The sequence below is a fragment of the Lathamus discolor genome, chromosome 2, assembly GCF_037157495.1.
Source record: "Lathamus discolor isolate bLatDis1 chromosome 2, bLatDis1.hap1, whole genome shotgun sequence".
In the NCBI taxonomy this organism is placed as follows: Eukaryota; Metazoa; Chordata; class Aves; order Psittaciformes; family Psittacidae; genus Lathamus; species Lathamus discolor.
The window spans coordinates 137,684,447-137,698,096 of record NC_088885.1 but is presented as its reverse complement, the minus strand read 5'-3'; the positions used below and the strand labels follow the sequence as shown (position 1 = coordinate 137,698,096).

The 13,650-nt window shown below is 44.4% G+C and overlaps 1 protein-coding gene across 5 annotated transcripts; it reads right to left on the bottom strand.

Annotated features, from left to right (window-relative positions):
* Window positions 1-525: 525 nt before the first annotated feature.
* On the bottom strand, window positions 526-13,318 carry ERICH5 (glutamate rich 5). 5 transcript variants are annotated; one of them, XM_065668681.1, is made up of 5 exons: window positions 13,231-13,299; window positions 11,985-12,115; window positions 11,444-11,560; window positions 8,822-9,241; window positions 5,501-5,914 (listed from the first exon to the last, which is right to left on the bottom strand). In XM_065668681.1, the coding sequence occupies exons 3-5, from the start codon at window positions 11,469-11,471 to the stop codon at window positions 5,637-5,639; spliced, it is 726 nt and encodes a 241-aa protein (XP_065524753.1). In that variant the 5' UTR covers window positions 11,472-11,560; window positions 11,985-12,115; window positions 13,231-13,299; the 3' UTR covers window positions 5,501-5,636. The 5 variants fall into 5 exon arrangements, with proteins under 5 accessions (XP_065524755.1, XP_065524753.1, XP_065524754.1 ...); XM_065668682.1 differs by having other exon boundaries at window positions 11,985-12,166; window positions 13,231-13,266; XM_065668683.1 differs by lacking the exons at window positions 11,444-11,560; window positions 11,985-12,115 and adding an exon at window positions 526-4,039 and having other exon boundaries at window positions 5,801-5,914; window positions 13,231-13,318.
* Window positions 13,319-13,650: the final 332 nt, after the last annotated feature.

Sequence of the window (13,650 nt, the reverse complement as noted above, 5' to 3'; positions counted from 1 at the left end):
ATCCCTCTCACATTATTCTCCACTACCTTACTTGTGCTATGGTGCCTCTCTGCCGACCTTGAACCTGACACTAGGTGCAGTTTTGTATTTTTTATTTGTGCGCTTTCTTGTTCATTTGCTGGTAGAAGTCCTGTCTAGAACTCCCTTGAGTGACTTCACTGGTACAAAGTGATGTAAATACACTATTGCCTTCTACAGTAAGGGACAGTCTGAGACTGAAATGTAAGTGAAACACCTGAAAAACAATGCATGCTAACAAGATGCAACACATATTTCCATTGAAAATGTTTGTATCAGTAAGTAGGTGCCATTCTGCAAGAAGTCGGGAACTAAAATCCACTTTTGGCTCTTTGATTTTTTAGCTTTTAGGTGGAGACCAGTTGCACAGTTTCTTGGATGGCTCGGATCTAAATATGTATTCTTCGGTTACAGGAATTCTAGAATAACTGAAATAAACTCTCTTATTTACAGCTATAGCATAGAAGTTCTCAACATAAACCATGAGCCTTCCATAGAGATGTTTAAAACTTTTATTTTTTTTTTTTTAAGCAGAGTGATATGATTTGATTCTATTCTTTAAAACAACAAGGTTAAGCCCCATCTTCTCCCCTATAAAAAGCAAGTATCGTGACTATCTCTTCGGTCTTAGTTCACCAAAGTACACAAACATTTAGTAAATGCTGTTTTACCAGAGGTAAGTTACAGTTTTTGTTCTTTTTGTTTGCTAGACTGAACATGCAAAATATGAAGCTGTAATTCAGCATGGGGCATCCTGATTTCACCACTTAAAATTAGTTTCAATCACGTTACTTAAAAAAACCCAACAAAACAGGTCTTCTATTTGTGTGAAAGTAAAGCAATACTTCGGCATGTTCTGCTAGGTTTCTTTTAGTAGTTTTTATTTCTTTAATTTACTGTATTTTCAACAGATTAAACAATGCAAAAATTAATTTCAGTACCTACTTTTCATGAAAGTTTGTTCTCTGCTAAAGCACGTAATCAAACTGCCCCAATCTTCTGCTACAAGCACCTTGCTCTTGTTGCAGTTTGTACCCAGAAGCAGTTCCTCACTGAATGAAAGAGCCAATCCCAGCCAGCCAGGTTGCCACGTATCTTCTGGGATCTGCGAGTGTGTGCCTGTGTACAGCTGACAGCATGCAAATGTAACCTCTTCTAGGGCTGTCTTTATTGTAACTGAGACAAAATTCCTACCAGAACTTTCCTGTTAGCTTGGAAATTAAGTTTGCTCGTTCTAAATGTCTTGCCCAGTGCTCGCTGTGGCATGGAATGATTACTTCTACCTTGGATGAAGTGAAGGACTAAAGATTGTCTAGCTTTTGATAAACATTTTTGAAGATTATTTTGTATTTTGATTATGTTTAAAACCAAACCAACAACTAAGGTATATTGCCATATCTCTGGAGGTATAAACACAGACATCGGAGCATATCCTCTTCTCAGGCTTTAACATGAGAAAGCTGTTTGATCCACAGACCAATTTCTGCCCTTGGCAACGTCTCTGATTTCCCAAGTTTGCAGAGGCAGATAACTGCACGTATTTTGGCCCTTTATGCCTTTGGGAGCACACAGACCATGATTACTAGACCCAAATGTATTTCTCAAGGCAGGGATGTTCAGCATACATCTATCAGCTGCATTTGATCTTGTAGTAATTTAGGGGATTTAACATCTCCCATTCAAGACAGCATCAAACATATTTCATATTTGAGAAAGGAAAAGGAAAAAATAGCTTTCATCTGTTGTAATTGTAGAATATATAAGGACTGAAGATTACCAAGAAGAGCTGATACTGTTGAATCATTGAGTGGCTTATAATCTTCTCAGGCTTAATGACCTGAAGAAGTTGGACAGTGAGGTCAGAATGTGTATTGTCACTTGTCTTCCTTTTAACAACAGTGGTAGAAAGAGTGACTTTGTGAGCAAGTTTTCTTGACTCCCTTGTATATTCATAGTCTATTTCCCAGTGCAGCCTCCTCTGTTGCTTACTGCTGCTGTTCTCTACCACTGAACTCCTCTTGGTTTATGCTTTAATATTGTTCAATATAACTGCTGCAGCTCATGATCTAACACACAGGTAGGCAGCATGGCTCCCATGCTGATTTCATCTCCTGTGCTTGGGAGCAGGGCTGTGCTGGCATAGGTGCTGGTGGAATTCCCAGCTTGCAGGAGGAAACCAAACATGAGCTGCAGCTGAAAGTGGAAGTTCTTGGGGCATCCTGGGTCCTGGGTTCCTCCACTCCTCAGCTCTTCAAGCTGCATGGTACATCTCTTGTGGCTTTTTGTCATGGAATGATTTGCATATATGGACAAAAAGTTTGACTACTTCTGTCTGAATTTTTAATTCCCGCTTTAATATCAGTAGATTTTAATAGAAGCAGCTGCTCATTTTAATGTCTCTATTATAGGAAGCTAGTAAAAATAAAAAAATAAAACCGCAACGTCCACCTAGCAAAAAAAAAAAAAAAAACCCTAAAAAGAAAGTATTCATTTTGGTTCTAAAGTTTATGGTGTTGCCTACAGGAGGGTGACATTAAATGAAGCTGGTAAGTTCAGGAGGGTGCGGATCAGCAGAAAACGTTGGATTTAGTGATAAAGCCAAGAAATGTCAGGGTACACAAAAAGCTAATAGGCCAAGGGTATGAATCCGCTTATTTAAAACAACCCAAAGTCAGCTGGAGTCAGATGTGCACAGGCAGCACAAAACACAGGTCTTTGAGGGGATTTGTAGAATTTTCCAGGGAGAATAAAGATTTCTGTGAGGTTCTTTTGTACAATAAAGCTAATAAACAGCAACATGTGCTTGCCCTTGTTAGATAACTGACCTTTTCTCCATGTTCTACTTCCTTATGCCAGAGAATCCTGTAAACAGTCCCCAGTAACATATAATAGATAGTCCCTCTGCAATATTTACCATCAGAACACATTTCTGTTCTCTGTCTGATCCATAGCACCAATTATATTGAGGGCCTGTTTTCACAGGCAATTTGTTTGAAAGCTTTGCCATTCAGCTTCAGCTCCAAAATGATTATTTGGTGTTATAGAAAATACCTCAGGCAGTCCCTGGAAGCATATTGCTCCTGAGGACTGCACTGCAGGGAAATACAATAGATGACCTCTCCTTTGGGAACAGGATGAGCTGTGTGGATCGGTTTAAACCACGACAGTTCTATATGTCTTTGTTTAGAAATTTGTTTTAGAAACCAAAAATGTGTATTAGGAGCTGTACAGCTAAAGACAGGTTATTAATCACCAGCAGTGCTGTGAAGTTGTATTTTAAGTGTGCTAGGATTTGTAAAACTAAAACATCCCTCTCAGATAAAAGGCCTTTTCTCCCTGTTTCTGCAGAAGGCATCACACATATTGTACTACTGGCCTTTCAATTCACCTATTTTTAAAAATGGGAGAGTGAGCAGCAGACACCCCCTTGGGTCCTGGACACTGCACCCTGTGGATCTTCCATTTGCTGGAAAAGTAACCTCTGCATTTAGTTACAGCCTGGTAAATGGGCACTTTCATCTTCCAGCCCTCTTTGTGCTATGCACTCCATATGCTGGCAGTCCAGGCACTAAGAGAAATTGCATACTACTATGGAAAAAAAACCCCAAACAGCTACAGTGTATACTTTATGCTATAGAATGCTGGTTGGAGGTTTCAAAGGTTGGAAGTTAGTTATCTGAACCTGGAAAAAAGCCCTTACTGAAAGCTGAACAGTTGTTTTGCTGCTGGAAAATTATCCCACTGTGCTGGCTGTGTACAGAAAGCACTCTGTGGCAGGGAGGTGACAGCTCAGTTATTCCAAATGCTTGAAATCCTGGCATCTTGACTTCAAAAAATGTATGTCATGTAAAACTTTTCCTGATGCCTGTTACTGATGTCTGTGGCTTGTGGCTCAATCCATAAAAGCTTTTTTATTTTCCCAGCCCAATGACATTAGAAAGTGTTGATGCCGACAGAAGAGCAGGCCCAAGAAGAGCATGTTCATAGAGACATAACTTCTATTCCTTGTTACTAGCTGTCTCTGAAACACATGGAAAAAGTACAGGGTATTACATTTAAATGTAAGAAGCCTTTTTTTTAACTGTAAGAGCAACTGAGTGATTGGAACAGGCTGCCCAGAGTTGTGGAGTCTCCCTCCTTGGGGATGTTCACAACCCAACAGGACAACCTGCTCCCGCTGACGCTGCTTTGAGCAGGACTAGCAAAAACTCCAGAGGTGCCTTCCTACCTCAACTACTCCATGATAAAGGATGGTTGAGGAACCTCCGCCAGCCCCTGAAACTGCATATGTTGACCACCAGCAGCTGAGAAACAACGTCTTGGTGGCTTCCTTAATAGCTAAAAGATGGTGCCAGAGGGGATGACTGGCAGAAATCATAGAGTCAGACCATCCCAGCTCTAAGTACTTGTTTTCCAGCCAGAAGACCCTTCAAGAACAGGTTGGGAACATGAGACTTCCTTATAGTGAATGGTAGTCCACAAGGCTGGATAGGGAACACAGGGAAGACAGAAATTTTGCATGAAGATGCAGGTGACATCCAACTGCAGTGATTCTCTGTGACAGTCTGACAGTAAATCTGCATGAACATTGCTAATATAGTGTGAAAAAAATAAAACTCTCTAGTGGTTTTGAATTCACCGCTCTTAGTGCATCACTGAGCATTCCCCTGTTCAGAGACAAACCTCAGCTACCTTCAGAGCAGTATTTACTTTGCACTAGGATCAGCTCACATCCTCTTAGTCATACCCTCCCGGGGGAAGGCTCTGAGTGGTTTTGATCTCTCTCAAAGTAAGATTTTTTCCATTCCCTTCAGCGATCTTGCTTCCCTGCCCAGAATCTTGTTTCAGTTGTTCAATATCCTTTCAAGATGGAAGAAAGTCTCCCTTACACAACAGGATCCAGATTTAAACGGCCACTGTTCCGTTTCAGTTATTGCAGTAATATTCACTGGAGGAAGGAAAGAGGTGTCTGCCTTGCCTGCTCGTCCTCTTCCACATTCCAGCACTGCCATGGGCTAACCTCTGCCTTCTGTGGCAAGCAAATACCTGTGTGATGGGCTCAGAAAAAATATGTGTGAAAATGAGAAAGAAATGATTGTTCACCTTCTCACACTCTCAGTGAATCTGGGGGAAGAAAAAACAACTTTGGCAGAAAGACTGATGACAGAGTTGTGAACATAATTTCCAAGACTGCCAGACAGACGGTCCTATCCCCTCAAATCCTTCTCTTCATTGGTGTGATGATTTTCCAAAGGCACTTTATTTGGCCTGTAATTTCTCCTTCCCACCATGTGACTGCATTCGCTGTGCATGGTACTTTCATCCCAGCACTATACTGCAGATTTCAGTTGATAAGGAGAACACGGGGATCTAAAACAACTGTCTGTCATAAAATGGAAATCACAAAGCACCATTAAGGCATTAGCTCATAAAAACAAGCCTGCAAATAATAATGATCAGGGTCATGATTTAACATGGGTTTTAATTTTCCAAGACTGTATGTTCCAGTCTGGCATTTTCCCAACAGAGGGATAATTTATCACCAGTAAGATTCCTGTATTATATAAAGATGACTCATGTAAAAAGCATGACTTCCAATTGAGTGTTTCCAATATCTCTTAATGCAAATAAAAGTATTGATGACTCCCTCCTTTGTGTTGAAATGCAGAGAGCAGCTGTATGCCGGCAGGGGTATGACAAGATGTGCTCATTAAGAACAGCACAGTCTTTTTTGTCTCCTGAACAATAACCCACACGGTCCTTCCCTCCTCTGTCAACATACCTATCTCTGTTGCTGCTGCACTATCCACAGCTTCTCCTGTTTCTTCTTTTGTTTCAGACCCCCTGCTTACTGTCTCACTGAGCAGCTCAGTTTCCACCTGTTCTCCTGTCTCACCTGGGAACAGTAACCACAGAGATCAAATTAAGAACACTAAGAAAAGCACCAAGTTCCCCAGCTCATTTCTTGTCATTTCTGGTTTTGCTTTGTCAGCTCTGCAATGCCCCTTACCAAGGTACCCCCTCAGTGAATCCATAAAATGGTTCCAGTTCCAATCCCCTGCCACAGACAGAGACACCTTCCACTAGACCAGGTTGTTCCAAGCCCCATCCAGCCTGGCCTCCAACACTGCCAGGGATGGGGCAGCCACAGCTTCTCTGGGCAACCTGTGCCAGCGCCTCAGCACCCTCACAGGGAAGAATTTCTTCCTAAAATCTAGACTAAATATATTTCTCAACATAAAAAGGACATGGAACTGCTGGAACAAGTCCAGAGAAGGGCCACGAGGATGATCAGGGGACTGGAGCACCTCCCGTATGAAGACAGGCTGAGGAAGTTGGGGCTGTTCAGCCTGGAGGAAAAAAGGCTGCGTGGAGACCTCATAGCAGCCTTCCAGTATCTGAAGGGGCCCTACAAGGATGCTGGGGAGGGACTCCTTGTCAGGGACTGTAGTGACAGGACAAGGGGTAATGGGTTAAAACTTAAACAGGGGAAGTTTAGATTGGATATAAGGAAGAAGTTCTTTACTGTAAGGGTGGTGAGGCACTGGAATGGGTTGCCCAGGGAAGTTGTGAATGCTCCATCCCTGGTGGTGTTCAAGGCCAGGTTGGACAGAGCCTTGGGTGACAAGGTTTAGTGTGAGGTGTCCCTGCCCATGGCAGGGAGTAGGGACTAGATGATCTTAAGGTCCTTTCCAACCCAACCATTCTATGATTCTATAAATCTCCCCTCCCTCAGGTTAAAGCTGATCCTTAAAGCTTAAATGATACTCCTAGTCACTTTCCATCATCCAGCTGCATGCGTGCCTCATGCCTGTAAAGTTCTGATGCTTTCACAAAATCCCCTTGATGCTCTATTCAATACATACAATTAATGTTGTATCTGTTCAAATTATTTTTCCTGGATTTTATTTTACATGTGTGCAGTTTTATTTGCAATTGGAACAAAACAGAAATAGAAAACACGGTAATGTGCCAGTCTGGCTGAAGCTGTGCTGTCCCTGGGAAACTCCTACCCAATTAATTTACTCACACAGCTGCTGAAGAATGAAGGAAAGCAAAGCAAACGCGAAGTATCATATGCATCACAACATAAAACTGGAAGTTCCCTTCTTCCTCATGTGTCTCATGGAAAGATAATGCACACAAGATGTTACTTCTAGCTTGGAACAAATAGGAGCAAAATTCTTTTTCCCCAAAAGCCTTGGTTCATTTGCCCTGCAAGCAGCATGAATCATTTGGTGGTCAAAGCCCCGTAACTGATCTTCAGGCAAACAGTCTATTGTAAATGTGTTTCCATGGACATGAGGTCATACCACAACACTCAGGGCATGCTGCCCTGCCTCCAGCACTGTGCCCTGCAGTTCAGGAATGGTGATAAACGCAACTGGAGTTTTCAGCTGGGCAAGACTTTGTGTTTTACAGGTGAGCACTCAGTCACTGCTTACATAAATGAGACTTTATTCCAAAGGATAGATACCCATTTTATGTAGAGGAAACCTCAAAATTCTTTTATGAAGAGACATGGGAGGACAAGCCAACCACCATGCTCAGCTACCTGGATACAAAAGAGTCAGATTTATATAGCCAGTTCAGAGGCATGCACGCAAAGCCACATGGTTAGTGGTAGTGCATGTAGCTGGCTCAGAGCTTCACAGAGATCAGTCCTCCCACATCTTAACTTCTTCAAGGCAAACGTGGAGTGAGGAAGACTGCAGATACCACATTTTCCCTGCACAGAAATACTTCTGATGTGCCTCACCTGCTTATTCCCTGAGGAAACACTCCCCCAGGGAGTATCTGATTCCGCACCAAGCTGCTTTGTACCATTTAGGTGAAATACAATTCCTCCTGAAGTGTTCACCTTCTGCATGTGCAGTCCATGGAAGACATGTCTTCTGGGCATTAACCCAAAGATGAGCACTCCTCCTCCTAAGGTCCCTCTCACAGCACATGGGAACAGCTGAGTCTCAGACACCATTGCTTCCTCATCCAGCCTTCTCCCCAGCTAGTCATCTCCAAACCCTATGTCACAGAATCATAGAATGGTTTGGGTTGGAAGGGACATTAAACATCAACTAGTTCCAATCCCCTGCCATGGGCAGGGACACCTTACACTAGACTAGGTTGCTCAAAGCCCTATCCAACCTGGCTCTGAACAGTGCCAGGGATGGGGCAGCCATAGCTTCCTTGGGCAGCCTGTTCCAGTGCCTCACCACCCTCATAGTGAAGAACTTCTTAATACTGAATCTAAATCTCCCCTCTTTCAGTTTAAAGCCATTACCCCTGGTCCTGTCACTACTACTATCTGCTTGTGGAGCAGACGAGCTTCTAGGACAGACTGGATATGCCAAGGGTGCAAAGAGATGCTTTTTCTTCTGCATCCAGGCATGCACCCTTCAGCCTCATGTGCACAGGGACAGTTGCTTTATAATTAATACATGTGACTAAGTAATAGAGCCTTTGGTCCCTGCAAATACTAAAGAATGCTTCTGAGCTACACAAAACTACAACATTTTAAATGAGAGGTATGGTGGGGCATTTTACCTGCAAAGAACCAAAAGGACATGGAATGAAATAGCAGAAATAGTGACTGGAAATGCTAGTTAAATTTATTACAGCTTGGACTTGTGAGTCTGAGGCTTCCTCAGCCACATCATTCTACACCCTGCCTTGTACAGACTCCCTAGACCAAATTCTAACTCCAGAAGCTCATGCGAGGTTCTCAGTAAAGTCAAATGCACCCTCACACAAGTCCCTGGAGGCAGAATTTGGTCTCCTGAATTTATGGAAGCACAAATATTACCCTCAATGAGGTGGTCCTCTTCAGTAATATGTACTTTCTTGATGATTTCCACTACAGAGCTGTCACTGTCCTCCACCAGTCCACTGTCCTCTGCTGGTCCTGGCGATGGTGCTCTTGCGTCTTCTCCAGGTGCTGGAGGTGAAGGTCCATTGCTCTCCTCTTGCCACACAGTTGGCAGCTCAGAGCTCCCCTCCTCTTGTGCGGGCAGGGGCTCCGTGCCCTCTGGCTCCTCCCTTTTACTGACTGAATCCATCTTCCCCTCTATGGCCAGAATCAAGGCTGCAGGCTCCTCTCCTGGCAGATGCTCACCCAGGTTTGTCTCCTCAGAGGCGAGACTCACATGCTCCACTGGGTCCAGCTGTGTCTGGTCAGCTATGGTTTCGTGATCATCTGCAGTCGGGGTATTTTCACCAGATGAAGCTTTTAGTTACAGCAGGGTGAGGAAAGAAGAAAGAGAATTAGGGATGATTGCTGAGGTGGCATGTAAGTTAGGTGAGAACTAGACCCCCAGTCCACAAGCACTACCTGCCAAAGAGCTCCCACGTAGCTATGGACAATACCACAGGTCTGCTGTTCTTACACATATCAAGTAGAGGATGGTGCTGCTCTTACATAGCAAAAAAGCCCAAACATTTTGGCTTGATGCACATCATACATTTTTACATGAAGAGAGCTGACCTGTTTACAGGTCAATGTCCTGTTACATTTTGCCTCATACATCTGCAGTGTGCAGAAGGTTTCCTAGTAATGGGACACATGCAAAGAAGCACCTTTACCTGCCCCAAACCAAGCACAGAATCAATGTGCGGAGCAGGAGGGAGCTGCTGCCATGGGCTGTACATGGGAAACTTCTGGTGGTGTCTCCAGGGGGGCTGAACAAAAAACACCGAGAAGGACTTTCTCGTCCCAGAGGGTGAGCAGTGCCCACTTGTTAAAACAAGAACCAGTTCATCTGCCTTTTTAAATACTAAACTACCATTTATAGTGCGCTTTGTCTAATAAAACAAGAAGCTTAAACATATTAAAACTTCTGATCCTTTCATCAACTTACTCGCTAAGTAAAGCAATGGGCTGCTTTGGCAGGCAAAATTTATGGACAAAGAAATGGCAAAATTACTCTGACAGGTACTTAAGGATAAAAGTTACTGACTCAAGATAAGCTCAGCCTACCTATCTGACCGAATTAATAACTTTCTGACTAAATTCAGTTTGAGAAGAGCATGTACTTAACCTTCTCTAAGGGAATGTCAGGGTGAAAACCCTGGCAATTCATGTATGAAATCTGTTTATGTCATAATTACAAAACTGAACAAATCGCACTTTCTCAGAAAATGATGACGGCAGTGTCAAAGCCAGTGAGCAGAACCGTATGATACTTCATACACACATAGGTAACTGTGAGAAAGTGTAGGAAGACCTGCTCTTAAAACAGAGACTTCAATACTGCTGCTCTGCAGGTAACTGCAGTTCTTTTGAGGCATTCAAGAAAACACTTCACCAATAAGGGTCACCTTGTTAGTGTGTGCCTACTGGGGAAGGACGGCTATGACAGGGGAAGAGCAAGAACAGGGAATCTGGACCGTCAAGACAGACGGAAAGCAACTTTTGACTATGGGATATGTAAAATCTCGTTTTTCCCAGAAAGTGTAAAACCAAACAAAGTCAAACCAACCCCTTCACAAGGCATAACTGTTTATAATAGCTATTACTTCCTCAGTAATAATAGCTATTGCCTATCAAAAAAAGGAGGTAAGCTCAGCTACAGACCCACCCAGGGCTGCACCCTGCCCCTGATGGCTGCCTAGGGGCAGTGGAAAGAGCAGAGGGTCCCAGCCTGCGGAGCTGGGTTTCAGTCTGTCGGGGGACATTCCTCAATGAACCTGCCCAGGCCCCTTTTCAGTCTATTCTCACTTCCATCCTCCACCGTGACCGTGGCAATGTGGTCTACTGGCCACTTAAAACCCCTGTAAAACACATTCTGACTGTTTTTAAGCCTGCTGCTAGTCATTTCTTCAAGAGACATAGTTCTTGTGCTACAAGAAACAGCCAATCTGTTTCACTGTTTACCTCCTCTAGATCTCTATCACACCTTGTCTTCCAGGCACTCCTTTTCCTAACATGAAGCTCAACATGAAACAGATACCAAATCAGAGTAACAGCTTAAATTTAAGCTATCCTAAGCAGGGACTGAAAAAAGCAGTGTATGTTCAGAGACCAGAGACTTGATCTTTCCACATTTTTAACCCTCTATATACTTCTCATGCCTTCACCTTGCCTGGTCCCAGGCGTACAGGGAGCATTTGTAACCTACAGACAGAAATAAATGAGCCATGAAAACCAGCATTTCTACATAGTTTTCAGTTGGTGTAACCAGCAAAAGAAACAATTCAAACCCACTACTAAAAGGTATCTCCTGCAGCTCCTACAAACATCAACCCTGTAGCTTCCAGCTAGCCCTCTCTTCACCAATATGTTTCATCTAAATTGGATTATAAAATACTGCCATGCACCGCGAGCCCTGCACTGCTGTACAACCCTGGAAGCATTCCTCTGCTCTCATCTGAAATGCAAAGAATTCTCTAATATGGAAAGAGTAAATCCTCCCAGTAATCTGTTCAATACCTTTATCCCCAAGAGGCATGAGCATCATGCGGCAGTCAACATTCCTCGGATGCCTTCTGGTTTTGTTTTATTTTTTAAATTCATCATTTTTATTTTCCCTGCTGCAGACAATTTCAGCTGGAGAAGCAATGAAAAGCACTGTGAATGTACGTGGGCCACAGCTACGGTATCTTACTCTTTGCTTCTTTCTTTCCTTTCAGAAAAGCCTCTCTTTTTTGTGAGTTACACACTGATGCAAGGAAATTAAATACTTCCCCCCCCCCCCCAACACATTTAGAGAATTTTCTTCTAAATTATCCTCTCTAATTAAACTAAGTTAGAAAATAACTAACACATCTGCCTGGTAACTGCCCAGTTAATGGAGATCATTCATTTGTAATGACAAACTGCACTTCATCATTGCCATGACATCAGGCAATGTATTTAGTACATTTCCCAACCTATCCTAACTGAACATCTTGGCCTTTAGACAGAATTCCTAAAAAACTCAGAAATGACTTCAGTTGTTTCCATGAGCCCTTCAGTGTTCCTGTGCAAATACCTTTCAGCAGAGGACAGAAAGCCAGAGCAATCTGGTACATTGACCAGGTGAACAAGGCGGCAGGTACAATGTGAAGAGATTCCTGCTGACGTATCCAGCGGGGCTCCTCAGTTTGCGGATGTGTGCTGGCTCTGTTGTGGCACAGACAACACTCACCCCGTCCGTACAACCCGCCACCATCTCTGCAGTCACAAACCACACCACCACAAGGCAACAAATGGGAAAATAAACCCCTATAGAACACACAAATGCTGCAGCCAGAATATCAGAGCTCAAGTACGCAGGAAAGAAATGCAGTAGAATGAAATGCAAACAACTTTTATGTATCTCTCTTCAGGATGAAGACTTTCTGGAGAGGACAACACCTGTAACTGCAGCATTCAGGTTCTTCTAAAAAGTGTTTCCAAACCTCCCTTGGAGCAAAGAGCAAAATATGATGAACGTGGAAACATGGTTTTATCTAACTTCCAGTGAATAGCAAAGATACCCTTATAGACCATCCTACAAACACGCCTTGCACTCAAAATAATCCTCTGTGACCTGAGCCAAATCATAGTCACAAGAATGTTCCTGGAGCTGTAAACTGTCTTGGGGTGGATGTACAGATTTTATATGAAAAAGGAAGGATTGGAGGGTCAGGTATTGCTAGGTCACTATTATTTTTAATGGAAGAACAGAAGCATTGGATTTAGAAGGTGTTACACAAAAGGACAATAGCAGAACCTGTCTCTAAAGTAAAACAAATAATAAATAAAAGGCTGCAGAGAGCAGCAGAACCCAGTAACTGATTCATTTTAAAGAAGCAATTTATGAAAACATCTGAAAAAAAGTGAGAGTAGATTTAGCTATTAGGAAGAAATTCTTCACTATGAGGGTGGCAAGGCACAAGAACAGGTTGCCCAGAGAAGCTGTGGCTGCCCCATCCGTGGCAGTGCTCAAGGCCAGCTTGGACGGGGCTCTGAGCAAGCTGGCGCAGTGTGAGGTGTCCCCCTCCCCATGGCAGGGGGTTGGAATTAGTTGATGCTTCAGGTCCCTTCCAACCCAAACCATTCTATGATTCTACGGTCGTTCGGGACGCGCAGCTCCATCAGAACTGAAAGCCGGGACCAACCCGAGGGACTCCTGCCCCTCGCGGCGCCTGCCCACGGACAAGACCCCCCGCACCAAGGCCCCGGCTCACACCAACGCGGCTCCCCCCGTGCGCCAGCCCAGGGGGCAGTCCCCACCCCATCCCGGCCCAGCTCACCCCGCGGCGGCGGAGGCTCCCGGGGGCTGCGGGCGCTGCTGGAGCAGCCCATGGCGCGGCGGCAGCGCTACAGCCTCTGCCCGCCGCCCGGCCGGGGCGGGGTAAGGAGGGGCCGGGGGTGTCGCCGAGCAGCGCCGAGCGGCGGAGACGGGGGGGGCAGAGGGGGTGGCCTTGGCCACGGTGCCTGAAAACACCCCCCGCGCAGTCCGGCGCACCCGTCCCGTCCATTCCCAACCTTCAGGCGGTTTCCCGTGCGGGTGCCGCAAAGTCCCAGTGGCAGCAGCCGGGAAAGGGACTGCAGGTCTGTGGGGCAGCAGCTGGAGACCCATGAATCTAATCCGGGGGGCGTGCACGTGTAGGTGGAATTGGCTAGCAAACTGCAAACCAGGTTAGCACCTGTACACCAGGTAAGAGGGTCCA